Here is a 23,965-nt window from a genome sequence, read left to right on the forward strand (position 1 = left end):
TATATCCACGTTATGACTGATCTCACGCCACTGCGGTTTTGATAATGTGTTTGGATCTTGGTTGATTAACTGCAATAATGGACTCAACTGTTTCCCATTTGCACACTGAACCTACAAGGCTCAAGTTGACTTCTCATATCAACACCTCATTCCCAAAAAATGTGCACCTGATGTGGTTCCTTTGTTGTCCGGTCTTCTTGCAGACTTGGTGTCTCCAGAGAGCTTGTTTTCCACCCCTCTGGCCAATCAAGTTCAGGGCCTCATCAGTTAACTTATAAAAATGCAACAACTCCCTTGTTGTTATGCATAAAGTCAGTCTGGTCCCTGACCACAGAGAGTCCTTAATTGGGTTATTACTTTCTCATTCGTTTGGTGTAATGTGTAATAGAGTTTGTGGGATAGCTCAATGTCCTTTAATAACTTGGTCAAATGTTCGGGTAACGGCGGGATATCGTATCCAAAACGCGGTATGTATTTCTGGATGTTCGGTATAGTACCGTTGACTGTGATACTTATGTGTTTGTGGTCTGAGATAGGAATCATCCTTTCTTGTGCTACTTGTGTCTCTACCTGGGGTTTGAAACAAAAGGTAGTATCCCTCACTGGGCACCAAGTGTCCTGGTGTACTCTGTACAGACGTTCGCTGGTGGTAACACAGTATGTCCCGTTTCCCTTGTACGCAACCTGTGGAGGAACATGGTCGTGAGCCATCAGTTCCATGATACAGCTTATAGGCTGCCCGTCCTCATACTTCAACCCACATACCGGCCGGTCGAAAGGATTCAGATGACAGGAGCACAATATCACATGTGTACCTCCTCTCTAACATCCCTCCAGACGAGCACCGGTTATTGAGTCTCCCAATTTTACCACGTACTGTGGGGTTTTATGATGTTTCACATATACCCCGTTCCGAATTACCCCAATGTTTTCCACCCGGTATACCGGTACGGGTTGTTGTGAATGATCCATCACCGGTATTCGAAGCACTATCCCCATTATGGATTGTTTATTCTGACCACAGTTGATCGGGACTGGATACACTTCGGAGGCTGACTGTAGCTGGCACGAATTCAGGAGGTTGTTATAGACACTCATTGCTTTTAGATGCTTGTTACTGACCCACGACGGTACGTGGCCTTGTTTTAAATCCTCTAAGTTACTGCGTCCTTCATTTAACAACCAAACTCCGCACATGACACGCATGTCATTCTGAGCAACTTTATTTGACGGGTTTTTACCCTCCTTGATTAAAGCATTGATGGTCTGAGCGTGTGTTTCTACCTCAGCTACCATCTCTTTCAAATGAATTGTCATTGCCTGGTCCTCCTGTAGTTCGTTACCCTCCATGTCACTACCCTCCTCCAGTATCTTCTTTAACTGGTCCCTTAAGGTATTTACTTGGACTTGCAACTGCGTGTTGTCCACACTATTTTCCAGTGATGTCCCAGTATTGAATGCTGTAGTTACATCAGTCAAGTCCCCTTTTCCATCTCGGTCTGTACGCTTCCCCCTGACTCTCATCCCCGTAATTCTTTTCATAGAATTATTTAAACATTTCCTTTAACGATTTTTCACATAACTTTTCCGTTTCTGGTGGGCACCACCGGGGTAATTTAGAATAACCGACGCTATTTCATAATATACAGAATGATATATTAACGCGAACCCATTCTTAGGTCCGGGTGTTAGGTCAGGACATGGAATTTCTTAGTTTGGAATCTCCAGCACTTTAGGGAGAGGTTTTAATTTGCTCACGATCAGCTCGGTTGCATTGACTGTTTTTGGAGGGTTCAAGGTCACACAGGAATCAAAACCCTGCATCCAATTCATTCCTGACACAGAATCCTGCCCTTGCCGTTTAAAGACAATCCCCACACCTCCCCTGCACTTGTGGCTAGATCCAACCACACAGACATAAATCCCTTGTTCCTCCTTCCACCACTTCTCCCAACACAATTTCGCCCCTTCTTTAGTTCCTGTGGTCCGCCTGTTTGAGCTATTACCCAATTTCTCCCACTCTGTGGATGCATTAACTTTTCCCCTTTCTGTTTTCTGTAACCACCACCATCCTCCCATGGGGGTAATACCTTTACATTCCAGACAAACTCTACCCTCTCTCACCCGTACCTTCCTGGTCGTGATATTTAGCCTGGGGCAGGATACTGACACCTCCCCAAGATTGTTTCCGGTTTGTCTGGAGTACTTGGTCAAATTTGACCCTAACCACCCTGGCCAACTCCCAGTGTGAGCAAAGGCGTTTGGGCCCTTGTTATTCCGTGTGGCTCCCCCTTGGGTTACAGTGGGGCCGGTTCCTCCCATACACCCGTGTGTAAGGAATGTCTCAGTGTCTCCCCTATCTCCCAATCCTTCAATAATGAGTGTCATCCACAGGCCTATCCACAATGTCTACCTCATCTCGTATCCCTGGCTCGATTCGCATAGGGAGTTGGGAATTTGTTAGGGTGTGTGACTACGTACTCTACCGCTGCTAGCGCGACCTGCTGCGCACTTAAAGTGTTGGGGAGCTTTAAAGATTTTCCTATCCCTGCCTCAGGATCGTAAATCCCACAGCTTGTTTTTCTCTCTCCTTTTATTACTGAACTGCACCCATCTACATAGATGTCCCTGTCTGTCGGGTGTTCTCCTGCTTTGAATCCCACATCTACATCCTACACTCCTTCCACTGAACACACATGAGCTGTCCCCGGATAAATCAGGTTCGGGGCTAGCTTTAGTTCCCCTAGTCTCTCGAACTTCAGGTCTAACTGAGCAACAATGTCCAGTGAGCAATCCTGTTACTGCTCCTGTTACTGGCCCATCTTTCACTCTACAGTCCTGTTTTGTGTCGGGGTGTGGCAGGTCAGTAAAGTTACTGTAGCTAACCCTGTGAGTGACTGAAAATGGTTTACTGCCAAAAAGTTGCTCACAGATGTCACTCGCAGTTTGAAAAGCTCTTTTCTACTTCGGTGAGAACCCGGGAGGCACAGGCCACCGGTCTCAGCTTGTCGTGTTGCTCCTGGAGTAACACTGCGTTCAAACTGTCCCCAGTCGCTGCTACCTGCAGACTAAAGTCCTGGACCCATTTACTGCTCCCAACACTGAAGCTATCTGTAACACCTCTTTTAACCGAATGAATGTTTCCTGACAACTCTCACTCCATTCCCACTCTACTCCTTTCCGAAGGAGCCTCAACAAAGGAGCTGTCATGGCTGCATATCTCTCTGTGAATTCCCTGCAGTAACCCGTTATTCCCAGGAAAGACCTTTCTCCAGATATGTCCTTAGGAACAGGTAGCTCCTGGACTGTCTTTCTCTTAGCTCCACCTATGGCTCTCTCTCCTGCCCTAAAGGTCAAACCTAGAAACTGCACCTCCTCTTTGTCTATTTGAGCTTCCTTGGGGTTTACTTTAAAACCTGCTTCTTTCAGCAAATGCAGTAACTCACTCAATAATGGCCCGTGGTCCTCCGCACTTTCGGAGAATAACAGCAGGTCGTCCACATATTGGACCAATCGATCTGGCTGACTAAAACTTTTTAATGCCTCAGCCATACTTTGGTGAAAAATCGAGGGACTAATGTGCAATCCTTCTGGAAGACATATCCACGTATACTGCTGACCCTTAAAGGTAAAGGCAAATTTATACTGGTCCTCCCGTCTCAGGGGAATGGACCAAAACCCGTTTGAAATGTCCAGCTCGGTGAAAGTTGTAGCAGCTACAGGGATACTCACTATCTGTTAAGTCCTGACTCTAATGTACTGACTTACATGAGACACATGCTGAAGTCAAGGTCACTCAGGACCTGCACCTTTAAATTTAGCTCTCCAGTGCTGCACTTGCCTGTGACCTCCCTTTATATACCACAGTGGGACAGGTATGGAGTGTCTCCTGCAAGTGCATCCCTGGTGGTCATATCCAGTTACAGTCATGTATAGCTTGGTAAGATACAGTTATATACAGTAATGTGAGATACATGATGATACGTCCTTACTACACAGTATAAATGCACACGAGGCCCATGCTTGAGAGAAGGTCAGTCTGTGACCTGTCCTTTATTCCTTAGCACTCAAGTGATGAAGGTGGGTGGAGCTTCCCCTTTTATACCTGAAGGTCCAGGTTAGGAGTGTCTCTCACCTAGTGGTCAGTGTTCTCACGGTGTACAACTAGGTCAGTTTATACATGGGTTACAATGCTGGTTGAATACATGACATCACCTCCCCCCCCCAAAGTCTTATTGGGATCACAGGTTGAGTCTCTCTGGTGGTTTACGCTCCCTTGTAGAGCGCCTGAGTTGGGGCTCCGGTTGTTGGGCGCTGGCCTGAGTATCTGCTGTTTGCAGTGCCTCAGGCCTGTCCGGACTGCCCACAGTGACTGGGCTCTCCTCCCTTTGGTTCCGGTGTTCGGTCACCTGTGGTGGAGTGAACTCTATATCGTGTTCTTCCTCTGCTTCTTCTATGGGGTTGCTGAACCTCCTTTTTGTTTGATCCACATGTTTGCAGCAGATTTGTCCATTGGTAAGTTTAACTACCAGAATCCTATTTCCCTCTTTGTCAACCACAGTGCCTGCAAGCCATTTGGGCCCTGCAGCGTAGTTGAGGACAAAAACAGGATCATTTACATCAATACATCGCGCCCTCGCATTCCTGTCATGGTAGTGATATTGTGACTGGCGCCTGCTCTCGACAATTTCTTTCATGGTGGGGTGTATAAGGTATAATCGGGTTTTGAGCGTCCTTTTCATTAGCAGCTCTGCGGGTGGAACCCCTGTGAGCGAGTGTGGTCGGGATCTATAGGCCAACAGGAGGCGTGATAAGCGGGTTTGTAGGGAACCCCCTTGGAATCTGAGCATCCCCTGTTTGATTATCTGCACTGCTCGTTCTGCCTGGCCATTTGAGGCCGGCTTGAACGGTGCCGTTCTGACATGGTTGATTCCATTGCCTGCCATGAAGTCCTGGAATTCAATGCTTGTGAAGCACGAGCCATTGTCGCTGACCAAGATGTCCGGTAGATCATGGGCGGCGAACATTGCCTGTAGACTTTCTACCGTGGCAGAGGATGTGCTTGAATTTAAAATGTCACACTCGATCCATTTGGAGTAGGCGTCTACTACAACCAAAAACATTTTCCCCATGAAAGGACCTGCGTAGTCCACATGGATGAGTGACCAAGGCTTGGCGGGCCATGGCCAGGGGCTAAGGGGGGCTTCCCTGGGCGCATGGCCCAGCTGGGCACACGTGTTGCACCTGCGAACACAAAGTTCCAGATCTGCGTCTATCCCTGGCCACCAAACGTGTGACCTGCCAATTGCCTTCATCGTGACAATGCACGGTGCCCATTGTGGAGTTCTCTGATGAACACCTCTCTGCCCATCTGGGGCATGACTACACGGTTTCCCCACAGTAGGCAATTGGCCTGAATCGAGAGTTCATCCTTGCGCCTGTGAAATGGTTTAAATTTCTCAGGGCATGCCCTGTACGTGGCTGCCCAGTCCCCATTCAGGACACATTTCTTGACTAGAGACAATAGCGGGTCTCTATTTGTCCAGACTTTAATCTGATGGGCTGTCACGGGTGAGCCTTCGCTTCCGAAAGCTTCAACAGCCATGACCATCTCAGCACCATGCTCGGTAGCCCCCTCAGTGGTGGCTAGTGGGAGCCTGCTGAGTGCATCGGCGCAGTTTTCGGTGCCCGGTCTGTGCCGAATTGTGTAGTCATAGGCAGCCAACGTGAGTGCCCACCTCTGTATGTGGGCCGATACGTTTGCATTTATGGCCTTGTTGTCGGCCAAAAGGGACGTTAGGGGTTTGTGATCTGTCTCCAGCTCAAATTTCCTGCCAAACAGGTACTGGTGCATTTTCTTTACCGCATATACACATGCGAGCGCCTCCTTTTCTACCATCCCGTAGCCCCTTTCTGCCTGGGACAGACTCCTGGAGGCATAAGCTACCAGCTGTAACTGACCCTTGTCATTGACATGCTGCAACACACACCCGACACCATAGGACGACGCATCGCACGTTAACACAAGTTTCTTACATGGGTCATATAGCGTTAACAGATTGTTGGAACATAACAAATTGCGTGCTCTATTAAAAGCCCTTTCCTGGCTGTCCCCCCAGACCCATTCGCGACTTTTGCGCAGGAGCACGTGTAGCGGCTCTAGCAGCGTGCTCAATTTGGGAAGAAAATTACCAAAATAGTTCAGGAGCCCCAGGAACGAACACAGCTCCGTCGTGTTACGGGGTCTGGGTGCTCTCTGGATCGCTTCTGTCTTGGATGCAGTAGGGCTGATCCAGTCTGCTGCTACCCTGATCCCCAGGAATTCTACCTCTGGAGCTAGGAAGACGCACTTCGCCTTTTTCAGTCGCAGACCTACCCGGTCCAGTCTGCGTAGCACCTCCTCCAGGTTGTGGAGGTGTTCTTCAGTATCGTAACCCGTAATGAGGATGTCGTCCTGAAAAACCACCGTCTCTGGAATCGACTTGAGGAGGTTTTCAATCCCGAACGGACATCTGTTGTACTCAAACAACCCCTTGTGTGTCGTGATGGTGGTCAGCTTCTTCGACTCACTCGCCAGCTCCTGGGTCATGTAAGCTGAGGTCAGGTTCAATTTTGAAAAAAGTTTTCCACCGGATAGCGTCGCAAAGAGGTCCTCTGCTCTCGGTAGCGGGTACTGGTCTTGGAGTGACACCCGATTGATGGTGGCCTTGTAATCGCCACATATCCTGACCGACCCATCCGCCTTGAGCACCGGCACAATCGGGCTCGCCCAGTCACTGAATTCGACTGGCGAGATGATGCCTTCCCTCAACAGGCGGTCCAATTCGCCTTCTATCTTTTCCCGCATCACATACGGCACCACTCTGGTCTTGTGGTGTACTGGTCTGGCGTCCGGGTTATGTGAATCACGACCTTGGCCCCCATGAAAGTGCCAATGCCGGGTTGAAATAATGAGTCAAATTTGTCCAGGATCTGTGAGCATGATACTCGCTCCACAGAGGAAATTGCATTGACATCGCCCCATTTCCAGTTCATGACAGCAAGCCAACTCCTCCCCAGTAGTGCGGGACCGTCCCCTGTGACAATCCAGAGTGGCAACCTGTTCTCCGAATCTTTGTGGGTCACAACTACCGTGGCTCTGCCTAGCACCGGAATGATCTGCTTTGTGTAAGTCCGTAGCTGTGCGTCAATCGGCGATAATTTTGGCCTCCTGGCCTTGGATGCCCACAACTTTTCGAACTGTTTGATACCCATCAGGGACTGGCTGGCACCCGTGTCTAACTCCATTGATACTGGGATGCCATTGAGGAGCACTTTCATCATTATCGGTGGCATCCTGGTGTATGAACTGTATACGTGCTCCACATGAACTCGCTGAACTTCAGCTTTCAGCAATTTCCCCCAGTGTCCATTTCTGCAATTTCTGCAGGTATTTTGCTCATCTCTGCAAACTCCGGCTGAATGTATGCCTCCACGCCTCCAGCATGAGTTGCGGTTTGAAACAAAAGGTCCCTTGCCAGTCGATCGTCCCTGACTGCCCCTGTTATTGTCCTTGAGTGCACCATTAACAGGTGTTGATGGCCCCATTACTGGCCGCATGGTCCCTTGCAATGGCGTGAATCACTGTTCAGCTTGCCATTGTCTCTGTCGAACTCTCCCTCTGGGTTCGACTACATGTTGGGGCATGCCTGACTGCCCTTGTCTGCCTGGAGAACTGTGTGCTGCTTTAACAATGTTGAATCTCTGTTCCAACCATTCCTTAACACAGTACCTCTCATCTGTTCTGCTAGTGGCCATGCTCGCGTGGTTTAAATCCCAGTTTCTTGTCGCCATTGATACGTCCTTACTACACAGTATAAATGCACACGAGGCCCATGCTTGAGAGAAGGTCAGTCTGTGACCTGTCCTTTATTCCTTAGCACTCAAGTGATGAAGGTGGGTGGAGCTTCCCCCTTTATACCTGAAGGTCCAGGTTAGGAGTGTCTCCCACCTAGTGGTCAGTGTTCTCACGGTGTACAACTTAGATCAGTTTATACATGGGTTACAATGCTGGTTGAATACATGACACATGACAATATCAAATCTGCTACCACCGTGGGCACACAGGCTGGAATATTTTTATTCAGGACTCGGTAATCTACCGTGGCCCTCCATGAGTTATCGGGCTTCTTTACTGGCCATAGGGGTGAGTTTACATGTGTGACTATGGTCCTCAACACAGCTTGATCCACCAGGGAATTTATAGCAGTTTCCAAATCCCTTCTGCTTCCCGGGGAAAATTATACTGTTTCTGGGGTTGTGTCATCAGATCCCCGTCTATCTTCACCTCTACCTCAGTTACTCTCCCGCAATCATGCTTGTGCGTGGCAAATGCATCCATATTCTCCCGTAGATACCCTTGATACCTGGCCGGAACGTGAGCGACTAATCCTTCTAAGTCAAAACTCCCTTTCGGTTTCATCGTGCAGGTGCTGCCTGTCATGTATCTTACATTATTATATATAACTGTATCCTAACATGCTATACATGACTGTAATAAGATATGACCTGTAACCACCAGCATACCTTACCACCAGGGGTGCACTTGCAAGAGACAGGTATATAAGGACAGGTCTCAGGCAAGTGCAGCATTCCAGAGCTGTGAAATAAAGGTGCAGGTCCAGAGTGACCTTGACTTCACGACATGCCTCGTGTGAATCTGTACTGAGGGGACAGGACTTTATAGTGGCGACAAGTTACGGGATTACAGAATCCACAGAATGGCAAACAACGGATCAGATGAAAAGTACAATGCGGGAGACAATTGGGAGGACTTTATAGAGAGGCTCCAGCAAAGCTTTGTAACCAAGAGAAGAGCCCATCTCTTGACCGCTCCGGGGACAGTGGCAGGTGGGGAGTTTGACTGGGGCGGTACACCTGTCACACTGTAACGGAGGTATCCTAAGGCGAGCTCAGGGAGGACAGAAACCTCCCGTGGAGCAGAAGGGTTGAGTGCAATATATGTTGAATATGACAACAGACAGACTTCTGGAAGCCTGTAGGTAATCTTGGTCAGTGTCTACTTAATAGCCAAAGAAAATCATTTCACAAAAATAACCAGCAGATTCGCCCATCTCTTGATCAGCTGTGGCTCGAAAACATACGCTTTACTGAAGGATCTGTTGGCACCCGAGAAACCAGCAAGCAAGTCGTTTGAAGAATTGTGCACACTGGTAAGAGACCACCTGAAGCCAGCGAGCAGCCTACACATGGCCACAGGTTCTACAACTACAGACGCTGTGTGGGCCAGAGCATACCCGACTTTGTGGCGGAACTTCAGAGGTTGGCCAGTTTATGTGAGTTCTCCGATGAACTGAGGAGAGAAATGCTGAGAGACTTTTTCATTGAAGGAATAGGCCACGCAGGCATATTCCGAAAGCTCATAGAGACCAAGAACCTGACCTTAGAGGAAGCAGCACTGGTTGCACAGACATTCTTGGTAGGGGAAGAAGAAACGAGGTTGATTTACAATGCAGGTACGACAACTAATGAAATATCGGAACAAGCTGCTACCCCCACACACAGACAAAACCGGGAGAACAGGCTCTCGACAGCAGGCAGAAGCCATCAAGGGCCACAGGAACGGCTGTTCACACCTCATCAACCCACAATGCGAGCAATCAACTACAAACTGAGAGAAGCTCAAGAAAGATCAGCCAGGCGCAGCTCATTCTTTGGGAACACTTTGAACAATGGAACAGGTCTGTGCTGGAGGTGTGGGGGTGGGCACTCATCAAGGGGGTGTCGATTTTAGCAGGCTGTTTGCAGAAATTGTGAAAATACAGCGCATTTGGCCCGCATGTGCAAAAAAACGGCAGCTCGGCTGGTATACGAATCGGATGTGTCGGAAAGCAGACCAGAAGATGGGGGGGACAGTACCCGGGACACCGATGTACAGCGGGTCAACACGATCAATGGTCGCTGCTCCTACAACAATGATGAGGGTCCTACTCAACGGGATATCTGTTAACATGGAGCTGGATACGGGAGCGAGTCAATCTCTCATGGGCGCTCAACAATTTGAACAACTGTGGCCACATAAAAAAGACAGACCAAAACTCACAAGGGTCGACACCAAACTAAGGACCTATACCAAAGAAATGGTTCCAGTCCTCGGCAGCGCCATGCACTCTGGGACAGTGAACCAACTTCCCCTGTGCATTGTCCCCGGAGACTCCCCAGCACTGCTGGGGAGAAGCTGGCTAGCAAAACTAAACTGGAAATGGGATGAATTCCATGCCATGTCATTAGAGGAACGGACCTCCTGCTCAACAGTTATAAAGTGATTTGAACATCTCTTTCAGCCAGGTGTGGGCACTTTCAAAGAGGCCAAAGTCAAAATCTACATCACACAAGATGCTAGACCGGTCCATCACAAGGCCAGAGCTGTACCCTATGTGATGAGGGAAAAGATTGAACACGAACTAGACAGGCTTCTGCGGGAAGGCATTATATCACCTGTGGAATTTAGCGACTGGGCAAGTCCCATCGTCCCAGTCATGAAGCCTGATGGATCCGTAAGAATCTGTGGAGACTACAAATCTACCATAAACAGAGTCGCCCTACAGGACCAGTACCCGCTGCCCAGAGCGGAGGACTTATTTGCCACATTGACTGGAGGTAAACTTTTCTCAAAATTAGACCTCACATCTGCGTATATGACGCAAGAATTGACCGAGGAATCCAAGCTACTCACCACCATCAACACACATCGAGGCCTTTTCATGTACAATCGATGCCCATTCGGCATTAGGTCGGCAGCTGCCATATTCCAGCGCAATATGGAGAGTCTGCTCAAGTCCATCCCGGGGACGGTTGTATTTCAAGACGACATACTTATCACGGGCAGGGACACCGACTCCCATCTCCGTAATTTGGAGGAAGTACTAAAGCGGTTGGATCGGGTAGGCCTACGAGTCAAGAAATCTAAGTCTGTTTCTCGCACCCGAGGTTGAATTTTTGGGCAGAAGGATTGCCGCTGATGGAATCCGCCCAACAGAGTCCAAAACAGAAGCAATTCGCCTGGCACCCAGGCCCCGGAATGTCTCAGAACTGCGCGCCTTTCTCGGGCTACTCAATTACTTTGGGAACTTTATGCAGAACTTAAGCACGCTGCTGGAGCCTCTCCACGTGCTACTCAGGAAGGAGTGCGATTGGTTTTGGGGGGACGCCCAGGAACGCGCCTTCAATAACGCACGCAACCTTCTGTGTTCCAACAGTGTTTTGACTTTCTTTGATCCAGGAAAAAGCTAGTTCTCACATGCGATGCGTCAGCGTATGGGGTCGGGTGCATTTTGCAACATGTCAATAGTGCGGGCAAATTACAACCCATAGCTTATGCCTCCAGGTCACTTTCGCGGGCGGAGCGCGGGTACGGAATGGTAGAGAAGGAGGCGCTCGCATGCGTGTACGGTGTCAAAAACATGCACCAATACCTTTTCGGGGCCAAGTTCGCGTTAGAAACCGACCACAAGCCCCTCACGTCCGTCCTATCCGAGAGCAAGGCAATAAACGCCAACGCCTCGGCGCGAATTCAATGGTGGGAACTCATGCTGGCGTCCTACGACTACACAATAAGGCACAGACCAGGCACAGACAACTGTGCCGACACGCTCAGCAGGCTGCCCCTGGCGACCACGAAGGGTCTGACGAACAGAACTGTGAGATAGTCATGGCAATCAATGCCTTTGAGTCCACAGGTTCGCCCATGACAGCTCGCCAAATCAGAGCCTGGAGGGCAAAGGGCCCACGTTGTCCTTAGTAAAAAGATGTGTCCTAACCGGTGACTGGGCAGAGGCTCGCGATGCCTGCCCCGAGGAATTAAAACCCTTTCACAGGTGCATGCATGAGCTATCATGACAAGCAGGCTGCCTGATGTGGGGCAGCCGAGTAGTCATGCCTCTGCGAGGCAGAGAGGCATTTGTCCGGGAGCTCCACCGCGAGCACCCGGGGATCGTTCTCATGAAGGCCATAGCCAGATCCCACGTCTGGTGGCCTGGTATTGACGCGGACTTGGAGCTCTGCGTCTGAAGCTGCACCATGTGTGCCCAACTCAGCAATGCCCCCAGGGAGGCTCCACTGAGCCCCTGGCCCTGGCCTACCAAACCGTGGTCGCGGGTGCACGTAGACTATGCGGGCCCATTCATGGGCAAAATGTTCCTCGTAGTTGTAGATGCATTTTCAAAGTGGATCAAATGCACCATTTTAAACTCGAGCACAACCTCCACCACTGTGGAGAGCCTCGCAACCATGTTTGCAACGCATGGAATCCCTGACATATTGGTCAGTGACAAAGGTCTGTGCTTCACCAGCGCAGAATTCCAAGACTTTATAATTGACCACGGCATAAATCACGTCAAGACGGCACCGTTCAAGCCGGCCTCCAACGGCCAGGCGGAGAGAGCAGTGCAAATCATTAAACAAGGCATGCTTAAAATCCAAGGTCTCACGCTGCAGGGTCGCCTGTCGCGACTGCTGCTGGCATACAGATCTCGTCCACACGCACTGACTGGGATCCCCCCCCGCGCAACTGTTGATGAAAAGGACTTTAAAAACAAGACTCTCATTAATCCTCCCAGACATGCACGAAATCGTTGAGGCAAAGCACCGTAAGCTGACTGAGTACCATGACAGAAATTCGAGGGGGAGATGGAATGAGATAGGGGACAAAGTGTTTGTACTCAACTATGGCAGGGGTCCCAAATGGCTTGCAGGGACAGTAACGGGCAAGGAAGGAAACAGGCTACTGGTAGTACAAATGGACAATGGCAAAACCTGCCGGAGGCATGTAGACCAAGTCAAAAGCAGATTTACCAACAGCACTGCGGAACCAGAGGCAGACTACAATGTGGAACTCGCACCACACCTGGTGGACAGACAGAGGGAACGACCTGAGGAAAGGGCAATCCCAACAGACAGCCCAGGCGAGTCAACAACAATCACACCAATTGAAACAGACAGCCCAGGCGAGATACCATCAACCACACCCAAAGAAAAACAGACACCAAGGCAAACAACTGAACCACAACTCAGACGCTCCACGCGAGAGCGTAGACCACCTGAGAGACTGAACCTATAAAGACAATAAGACCTTGGGGGAGGGTGATGGCATGCATCTTACATTATTATACATAACTATATCCTAACATGCTATACATGACTGAAATAAGATATGACCTGTAACCACCAGCATACCTTACCACCAGGGGTGCACTTGCAAGAGACAGGTATAAAAGGACAGGTCTCAGGCAAGTGCAGCATTCCAGAGCTGTGAAATAAAGGTGCAGGTCCAGAGTGACCTTGACTTCACTACATGCCTCCTGTGAATCTGTACTGAGGGGACAGGACTTTACACTGTCTTTTTCTGTACTGTCCCTGGGAATCACTACGCTCTCTCCCATTCTATCTGCACCAACTGCCCCCCAATAGACAATTGCTTTTCGTATCCACTACAGTGTGGTGTGCCAACATGTAGTCGGCCCCAAGAACTCCTGAACCGGGCTGTTCCCACTTCATTAAAATGCACTTCCACTTGGTTTTGTTAAGCCCTAACTCTATGGTTAAGGGTTTTGACACTGCTCCAGCCCGATCATTCCCAGGGAAAGCCTACCAGTGTAAATGGGACTTCGCTCGACCATGGGGAAGTGGTCGGATTCGATGAGTGGACAACTATGCTGGAGGCTCCTGTATCTACTAAATACCTCCCCCTAACTGTTTCCACCTTCACATCCACACATGGCCTGTCCCACTCTTCATATATGAGCAGACACAGGTACTCTGGCTGGGCGCACCATCACAACGCATTGGCTCCCTTTTCTCCCACTGCTGCATCCAGCTTTCCTCCACCTGTGCCCATAACCTGCTGTAATGCCGCTACGAAAATTTGTACTGGGTCGTCGGCTACCTTTTTCTGGCTGTTTCCTGCCCTGGCACCCTTGTACTCTGGCTTCCCACCTTTGGAGAGCCTACAATCCTTGGTCCAGTGCCCCAACTTCCCACAGTTAAAACACTCGCCTTTAGGGCCACTCGCATTACCTCCCTCTTGTCTCCATTCTTTCTTTTGTCTAACTTCTCCTTTTACTTAGTGCACCTTTCATTTTAGTTTTTCCTCCTCCCCTGGACTTAAAAGCTAGAGTTAATCTGCGCAACAACCCTGCCTCTGTATTCTGGAGGCCGTCTGGATCAAACCATGTTTCGACTTTTGCTCTGAGCCGTGGCAAAACTGTTAGCCATCATGGTTCTCAGCCAATGGTTTCTGGGTTCCCCTATTAAGTCTGTCCGTACCATATTCCCTCCAGTGGCCCTTAAATAAATAGGCCACAGTCTATCTGCTAACGTCATCATCATCATAGGCAGTCCCTCGAAATCGAGGAAGGCTTGCTTCCACTCGTAACCTGAGTTCTTAGGTGGCTGTACAGTTCAATACGAGAGCCACAGTCCCTGTCACAGATAGGACAGATAGTCATTGAGGGAAGGGGTGGGTGGGACTGGTTTGCCGCACGTTCCTTCCGCTGCCTGCGCTTGATTTCTGCATGCTCTCGGCGACGAGACTCGAGGTGCTCAGCGCCCTCCCGGATGCACTTCCTCCACTTCGGGCGGGTCTTTGGCCAGGGACTCCCAGGTGTTGCACTTTATCAGGGAGGCTTCGAGGGTGTCCTTGTAACGTTTCCGCTGCCCACCTTTGGCTCGTTTGCCGTGAAGGAGTTCTGAGTAGAGCACTTGCTTTGAGAGACTCATGTCTAGCATGCGAACTATGTGGCCTGCCCAGCGGAGCTGATCAAGTGTGGTCAGTGCTTTGATGCTGGGGATGTTGGCCTGGTCGAGGTCGCTAACGTTGGTGCATCTGTCCTCCCAGGGGATTTGTAGAATCTTGCGGAGACATCGTTGGTGGTATTTCTCCAGTGACTTGAGGTGTCTACTGTACATGGTCCATGTTTCTGAGCCATTCAGAAGAGCGGGTATTACTACAGCCCTGTAGTCCATGAGCTTGGTGGCACTTTTGAGGGCCTGGTCTTCAAACATTCTTTTCCTCAAGCGGCCGAAGGCCGCACTGACGCACTGGAGGCGGTGTTGGATCTTGTCGTCAATGCCTGCTCTTGTTGATAGGAGGCTCCCGAGATATGGGAAGTGGTCCACCTTATCCAGGGCCGCGCTGTGGATCTTGATGACTGGGGGGCAGTGCCATGCAACGAGGACAGGCTGATGGAGAACCTTTGTCTTACTGATGTTTAGCGTAAGGCCCATGCTTTCGTACGCCTCAGTAAATACGTCTACTATGTCCTGGAGTTCAGCCTCTGTATGTGCGCAGATGCAGGCGTTGTCCACATACTGTAGCTCGATGACAGAGGTTGGGGTGGTCTTGGACCTGGTCTGGAGACGGCGAAGGTTGAACAGGTTCCCACTGATTCTGTAGTTTCGGGTGATTCATTTACTTGCTGCCTAGTCTGTTCTACCTGCCAGAAAGGACTACCCTGACTGTACCCTCGCGCTGCCATGATTTCCTCCTTTAAGCCGTGTGGGGTCCCTCCATCTAACTTGATGGTTGTCGACAAGCTCTGATAAAGCTTGCCCTCCAGTGAGAGCAGTGTTAGCTTCACTTTCTCCTCCTCGCTGCAGTTATTTATGCCCACTATTTGCTCTACATTAGCAAAATGAACGGAGGCATCGCCACCTTGTTTTAACTTTACTACACACGTCAACATCTCCTGTAGCTGAAGCGGCGTGTATGGGACCACGTAATCACTCTGTAATTGAGCCGGACCACCATCTGGTGGGGGTGGGCCAAATTTCTGCTGTCTCAAAGGACACATCGGTTTCGGTGATCCCGGTCCCTCAGGAGCCGGCCGATGCTCACTTTACTCGGGCCCATCATCTGACTCTTTCCCCTCTGGATCCCAACCTTCCTCGCCTGTTCCGGGGACCATGAGATAAACCATCCCTTTGGCCCCGTCTAACTCTGCCATTAACTTGCGGATCTTTTCCTTACAAGGTCCGTGATCTGCCCTCTCGTAACCCTGTTTCTGCGCTACCTGCTAGGCTATCTTGATTTTCCTGAGCTGTTCCTCTGCCTCTTTGGCTTTTTCTAAGTGCCTTTCACTTTGTTCAATGTAGGTCTGCTGCTGTTTTTTACACTCGGTTACCTGGCATTGTAAATACTCTAAGTGATTCCGCGATGTTTCTTCTCTCATACCTTGGTCCTGCCTTTCTTTCTCGAAACTGGCTACCTCGTCTTTTAACTTTTTATTTTCCTCCTCCAGTTTTCCTACCCCTTCTCTTCACAGTTGTGCCCTTTTGCAGGCACATGAGCCAAATCGCCTTTTCTTTTAACCCTTTGTGGTTACTACTGACTGACCACTCTGTAATGTATGTACGTAAGGTCTGCCCGCCACCAAGGGGCACTAGGGTCATAGGTACACTTGTGCTGGGCCCGGTATATAACCTGAACTTCACCTTTGTATCTTCAGTTCTGGAAGCCATTAAAGACTGACCAGGTTACACCTGGTCACTGGCTCACAGTACGGAGTTCATTGTATCATTTCATACACTACGCACTCTGCCGCTTTTTCCTGCGGATCCACAGAGTGAAGCATTTCCCGTGCCAATGGCTCTGAAATGTCCAATTTGTTGCATATATATGTAGCTACCTTAGCCTCCATGGACTGTATACGACTGCTCTTAGCCACTGGCCCTACCACGTTTCGCTGCGGTGAGTCCATTTCCAGTGCCTCTGACTGAGAAATTATCCCTGACTGCCTTGGTCTCCCCTGAGACCACTTCGCAGTGTCCTGCAGTTCCTGTTACTCAGGCTTCTCTCTTTGGCTACCCTCGTCGACCCGAGACTACTCTGGCCCGTCAGAGACTGTTTCTCTCCTGGTCCCCTATTCGCCCTTGATATCACCCCTGATATCACCCTTGGCCTCCCTGAAACCCCTTTTTCGCAGACTACCCGCAACTATTTTTTGGCATCTCTTTTTGACTACCCCAGTCAACCGGGATTACTCCAGCCTATCCAAGACTGTTTCCTTCCTCTGGCTGCCCTGGCCGCCTGTGAGATTACCTCTGGCCTCCCTGAGACCCCTTCTCGCAGATTGCCCACCATTACTTCTCCCGGTGGCTGCCCTAGTCAGCTGGAGCTCTTCGGCTACCCAAGTTGCCCTTGAGAATACTTTGGTCTCCCTGAGACCCTTCCGCAGACTACCTGCGACTTTCCTGTGGCTACCCTAGTCAACCCGGCCATCTAGCCTACCAAAGACTGTTTCCTTCCTCTGCTGGTTCCCTAGCTGCCCTTGAGATACCTATGGTCTCTCTGAGACCCCTGCACAGACTACCTGCGACTTCTTTTCTCGGTGGCTACACTAGTCGACCTGAGACTACTTCTGCCTGTCAGAGACTGTTTCTCTCCTGGCTGCCCTCGTCGCCCTTGAGAAGATAACTTTTGACTACCTTAACCGACCTGAGAGTCTCCCTCGGGGTTCTTGGCCTGGTTTCGTGTCTGTGATCCTATTCCCAATGCCAAGGTCCTGCTACGGTCGCCAATTTCTGCAGGGTGTTTGATTTTCACTCGACTCTGATTCTTAGACCTCGGAACTTATAGTGGGAAAGGACAACACGTGGCACAAAATTTAGGCTTAAGCCAGTGTCCGTTTTAATGCACAAAAACCGACTAAAACTACAGGACTAGACTTCGAATGAAAACATACAATCGCTCTTGCTGGCTGTAGCTATTATAGATTCATGGTCGTTGTTTTCGTGACGGGTTGGTTCTTCTTCTGGCCGTTCTCTGCAGTGCTGTTCCTTCCGTGTATATTCCGTACCTCGCTTCGCTTTGGTACCCCTCTTCCATTTCCCGCCGAGCGATACTAGATGACTGGTGGAGTAACCCCTGAGCTACTTCTGGCTCAACTAATGGAACTAGTCGACTGGTAGAACTGGTCGACTGGTGGAACTGGTCGTCTGGTGGAACTGGTCGACTGGTGGAACTGGTCGTCTGGTGGAACTGGTCGACTGGTGGAACTGGTCGTCTGGTGGAACTGGTCGTCTGGTGGAACTGGTCGTCTGGTGGAACTGGTCGTCTGGTGGAACTGGTCGACTGGTGGAACTGGTCGTCTGGTGGAACTGGTCGTCTGGTGGAACTGGTCGACTGCTGAGCTGCTCCAAGCTCGCATATTTATATCCACGTTATAAGCACATAAGAACATAAGAAATAGGAGCAGGAGTAGCCCATACGGCCCCTCGAGCCTGCTCTGCCATTCAATACGATCCTGGATGATCGATCATAGACTCAGGTCCACTTCCCTGCCTGCTCCCCATAACCCCTTATCCCTTTGTCATTTAAGAAACTGTCAATTTCAGTCTTAAATTTATTCAATGTCCCAGCTTCCACAACTCTCTGAGGCATTGAGTTCCACAGATCCACAACCCTCAGAGAGAAGAAATTTCTCCTCATCTCAGTTTTAAATGGGCGGCCCCTTATTCTAAGATTTTGCCCTCTAGTTCTAGTCTCCCCCATCAGTGGAAACCTCTCTGCATTCACCTTGTCAAGCCCCCTCAAAATCTTATACGTTTCGCTAAGATCACCTCTCATTCTTCGGAACTTCAATGAGTAGAGGCCCAACCTACTCAACTTTTCCTCATAAGACAACCCCCTCATCTCTGGAATCAACCTAGTGAACCTTCTCTGAACTGCCTCCAAAGCAAGTATATCCTTTCATAAATATGGAAACCAAAACTGCATGCTGTATTCCAGGTGTAGCCTCACCAATAACCTCTACAACTTCCCTGCTTTTATACTCCATCCCCTCTGCAATAAAGGCCAAGATTCCATTGGCCTTCCTGATCACTTGCTGTACCTGCATACTATCCTTTTGTATTTCTTGCACAAGGACCCCAGGTCCCGCTGTACTGCAGCACTTTGCAGTCTCTCTCCATTTAAATAATAACCTGCTCTTTGATTTTTTTCTGCCAAAGTGCATGACCTCACGTTCCAACATTATACTGCATCTGCCAAATCTTTGCCCACTCACTTAGCCTGTCTATGTCCTTTTGCAGATTTTTTGTGTCCTCCTCACACATTGCTTTTCCTCCCAGCTTTGTATCGTCAGCAAACTTGGCTACGTTACACTCAGTCCCTTCTTCCAAGTCGTTAATATAGATTGTAAATAGTTGGGGTACCAGCACTGATCCCTGCGGCACTCCACTAGTTACTGATTGCCAACCCGAGAATTAACCATTTATCCCAACTCTCTGTTTTCAATCCTCTATCGATGCTCAACCCTGTGAATTTTTATCTTGTGCAGTAACCTTTTATGTAGCACCTTGTCAAATGTCTTCTGGAAATCCAAATACACCATATCCACTGGTTCCCATTTATCCACCGTGTTCGTTACATCCTCAAAGAACTCCAGCAAATTTGTCAAACATGACTTCCCCTTCATAAATCCATGCTGACTCTGCCCGACCGAATTTTGCTTTTCCAAATGTCCTACTACTGCTTCTTTAATAATGGACTCCAACATTTTCCCAACCACAGATGTTAGGCTAACTGGTCTATAGTTTCCTGCTTTTTGTCTGCCTCCTTTTTTAAATAGAGGCATTACATTTGCAGTTTTCCAATCTGCTGGGACCTCCCCAGAATCCAGGGAATTTTGGTAAATTACAACCAATGCATCCACCATCCCTGCCGCTACTTCTCTTGAGACCCTAGGATGCAAGCCATCAGGTCCAGGGGATTTATCCGCCTTTAGTCCCATTATCTTACTGAGTACCACCTCCTTAGTGATTGTGATTGTTGTTAAGTTCCTCCCCCCATAGCCCCTTGACTATCCACTATTGGGATATTGTTAGTGTCCTCTACCGTAAAGACTGATACAAAATATTTGTTCAGAGTTTCTGCCATCTCCATGTTCCCCATTACTAATTCCCCGGTCTTGTTTTCTAAGGGACCAACATTTACTTTAGCCGCTCTTTTCCTTTTTATATACCTATAGAAACTCTTGCTTTTTGTTTTTATATTTTGTGCTAGTTTACTTTCATAGTCCATCTTCCCTTTCTTAACCATGTTTTTAGTCATTCTTTGCTGGCTTTTAAACGCCTCCTAATCTTCTGTCCTCCCACTAGTTTTGGCCACATGGTATGCCCTTGTTTTTAATTGGATACCGTCCTTTATTTCTTTAGTTTTCCACAGATGGCTGTCTTTTCTCTTACATCCTTTTCTCCTCACTGGAATATATTTTACTGCATCTCTGAGTTCTCCTGGCATATGAGAGAGATGAGGTCATGTATTCGTGCCAATAGTGCCTCTCTGCCATACTTTAGTGCCTCAGCAGAGATTCTATCCGCTCCTGATGCCTTGTTGTTCTTGAGATGACGGATGGCCTTTTCTACCTCGTGCAGTGCTGGGGTTTTGCTGAGATGGTGGCGGGTCACAAGCTTCAGGGTTGAGTCGAGAACATTCGAGTCCAAGGCAGAGTCTCGATTAAGGAGATCTTCAAGTGCTCCTTCCAGTGGATCCTGACTGCCTCGGTGTCCTTGATGAGTGTTTCCCCATTCTTGGCCAGCAGTTGGGTGGGGCCTTGGGTGTTTGGGCCGTAGGTGGCCTTGACTGCGCTGAAGAATCCTCGCACATCATGGCTGTCAGCCAGCTGCTGAATCCCCTGAGCTTTCACCTCCCACCATCTATTCTTTAGGTCACGGGTTTTTTTATGGACCTCGGCCTTAATCTGTCTGTAAAGCTGCTTTTCTGATCCCTAGTTGGGTTGTTGTTTTAGGTTCAGAAATGTCCTGCGCTTGTGATCTATTAGCCTGGTCATTCTCATCAAACCAGTCCTAATGTTTCCTGGTTGAACGACCGAGCGCCTTTTCACAGGCACTGGTTATGAAGGCCTGGAGGGCTGATGAAGCACTGTGGGCATTCTGCGTCTAAGGGTCATCAAGGGTCGCCAGGTTAGCCGTGAGGCACTGGCTGTATAGGGCTTTCTTAGCTGGGTCTTTGAGTGCCCCGGCATTGATTTTTCTGCGGAACTGCTTCTGCTGCTGTCATCACTTTGGGGCTATATTAATGTTGATGATGGAGCTCCACGACGACATGCAAGCCATGATCCAGACCAACGGTTTCATCACGTCCGAATCCACATCCGGATCGGGGTCAAGCAGTGCTGCGTCATCGCACCAACCCTCTTCTCGATCTTCCTCGCTGCAATGCTCCACCTCACACTCAACAAGCTCCCAGCTGGAGTGGAACTAAACTACAGAACCAGTGGGAACCTGTTCAACCTTCGCCACCTTCAGGCCAGATCCAAGACCATCCCATCCTCTGTCGTCGAGCTACAGTACGCAGTCGACGCTTGCGTCTGCGCACATTCAGAGTCTGAACTCCAAGTCATCGTCAAATTCTTCACTGAGGCGTACTAAAGCATGGGCCTCACACTAAACATCCATAAGACAAAGGTCCTCCACCAACCTGACCCCACCACACAGCGGTGCCCCCCAGTCATCAAGATCCACGGCATGGCCATTGATAACATGGACCACTTTCCATACCTCGGGAGCCTATTATCAGCAAGGGCCGACTTCGATGACAAGGTTCAACAGCACCTCCAGTGCGCCAGCGCAGCCTTCGGCCGCCTGAGGAAGAGAGTGTTCGAAGATCAGGCCCTCAAATCTGGCATCAAGCTTATAGTCTACAGGGCTGTAGTAATACCCGCCCTCCTGTATGGCTCAGAGACATGGACCATATACAGTAGACATCTCAAGTCGCTGGAGAGATACCTCCAACGATGTCTCCGCAAGATCCTACAAATCCCCTGGCAGGACAAAAGCACCAACGTTAGTGTCCTCATTCAGGCCAACATCCCCAGCATCGAAGCACTGACCACACTCGACCAGCTCCGTTGGGCGGGCCACATTGTTCGCATGCCTAACACAAGACTTCCAAAGCAAGCGCTCTACTCGGAACTTCTACACGGTAAGCGAGCCCCAGGTGGGCAGCGGAAACATTTCAAGGACACCCTCAAAGCCTCCTTGATAAAATGCAACATTCCCACTGATACCTGGGAGTCTCATGCCAAAGTCCGCCCAAAGTGGAGGAAGAGCATCCGGGAGGGCACTGAGCACCTCAAGTCTCGTAGCAGAGAGCATGCAGAAAACAGGCGCAGACAGCGGAAGGTGCGTGCGGCAAACCAGACTCCCCACCCACCCATTCCTTCAACCACTGCCTGTCCCATCTGTGACAGAGACTGTAATTCCCATATTGGACTGTTCAGTCACCTGAGAACTCACTTTTAGAGTGGAAGCAAGTCTTCCTCGATTTTGAGGGACTGCCAATGATGATGATGATGATGACTGGACTGTCAGCGTAGGTTATCCACTCAAATCCTGGTATGGGGATGAATCTACTGACTCAGAGTGCTCGCAACTGAGCCTACTGGACAATTTAGAAATAAATAACTTGTATTTATATACCACCTTTACACATATCCCAAACATCCCAGAATATTTCACATAGAAAATATGACTGAGGCACAGTTTGATGTTATGTCGGGGAATACAGCATTAATTTCACACACAGCTCAAATCCTAACAATGAGATGGAATGAGCAGTTAATCTATGTGCGGTGGTGTTGGTTCATGGAAACATCTATGAATAGAGCTGTGGGATCTTTAACATCCTGTCAGACAGGAGACTACACGCTATCTAAATTAATTAAGCTGCAGAGTCGTATCTTTTGCGTAAATATTCAGCAGTTCCGGGTCTGAAACATGTTGAACTCCTCATCTAAGTGATGGCAACTCTAACAATACAGCATTCCCTCAGTGTTGAAATGAAGTGTCAGCCTAGATTATGTGATCAAGTCCAAGTGTGCGCCTTAAACTCAACTTTTATTCATCAAATCAGGGAATAATGGCTAGTTCAGCATTATTGTATTCATACTTTGTTAGCTACACTCAACATCTTTAGCTCTTAGATTTGTTTTGATGTGCAAGACTTTTACTGACTACTTTCATTCCATCCTTTATAGATCAGAGGCATCCACTTAACATATGGCCCGAACTCCCAACGCGTCCTGCAGAACGACCAGCCAAGATGAGTAGTAAGTAGTGAAAATAGAAACTGGAACTGAGGGACACTTGAGACTTTTTTAAAAACGGCTGCAATTGTTACCTGAAGGTAGCAGGGCAGGTAGATAAGTTACGAAAGAAGGCATATGGGATATTTTTGTTTATTAGATGAGACATAGAATATAAGAACAGAGACTGAATGGTAAAACTGTATCAAACATTAGTTAATCCACAGCTAGTGTACTGCATACAGTTCTGGTCACTACATTACAGGAAAGATGTGATTGCACTAGAGAGGGTACAAAGGAGATTTACGAGGATGTTGCCAGGACATGAAAATTTTAGCTATGAGGAAAGATTGGATAGGGTGGGATTGTTTTCTTTGGAACAGAAGTGGCTGAGGGGAGATTTAATTGAGGTGTATAAATTATAAGTGGCCTAGATAGAGTGGATAGGAAGCACCTATTTCCCTTAGCAGCGAGGTCAATAACAAGGGGGCATTGTGTTAACGTAATTGGTAGAAGTATTAGAGAGTTGAGGAGAATCTTTTTCACCCAAATGTTTGTGGAGGTCTCGAACTCAATGCCTGAAAGGCTGGTAGAGGCAGAAACCCTCACCACATTTAAAAAGTACTTGGATATGCACTTGAGAAGCCGTAAACCTCAAGGCTATGTATCAAGATCTGGAAAGTCGGATTCGGCTGGATAGACCTTTTTCGACCGCCGCAAATTCGATGGGCCAAATGTTTCTATAATTCTATGAACCTGCCATCTTCGAATAACAAAGCTAGTACTGAACCAAGGCTGATACCATAGTTGGGAAGCGGATTGATGATTGGCAAATAATGTTTAATGTCGACAAATGTAAAGTA

At 48.9% G+C, this 23,965-nt stretch overlaps 1 protein-coding gene across 12 annotated transcripts in view; it reads left to right on the forward strand.

Moving 5' to 3' along the window:
- Positions 1–23,965, forward strand: part of LOC139264758 (uncharacterized) — a 680,593-nt gene that overhangs the window by 616,652 nt on the left and 39,976 nt on the right. For all 12 annotated transcript variants that reach the window (XM_070881817.1, XM_070881821.1, XM_070881822.1 and 9 more), the window contains one exon: positions 23,055–23,126. In XM_070881817.1, coding sequence (XP_070737918.1) covers positions 23,055–23,126 — 72 coding nt within the window. The remainder of the gene's footprint in view (positions 1–23,054; positions 23,127–23,965) is intronic.

This window comes from Pristiophorus japonicus, chromosome 5 (assembly GCF_044704955.1).
Source record: "Pristiophorus japonicus isolate sPriJap1 chromosome 5, sPriJap1.hap1, whole genome shotgun sequence".
Classification (NCBI taxonomy): domain Eukaryota; kingdom Metazoa; phylum Chordata; class Chondrichthyes; family Pristiophoridae; genus Pristiophorus; species Pristiophorus japonicus.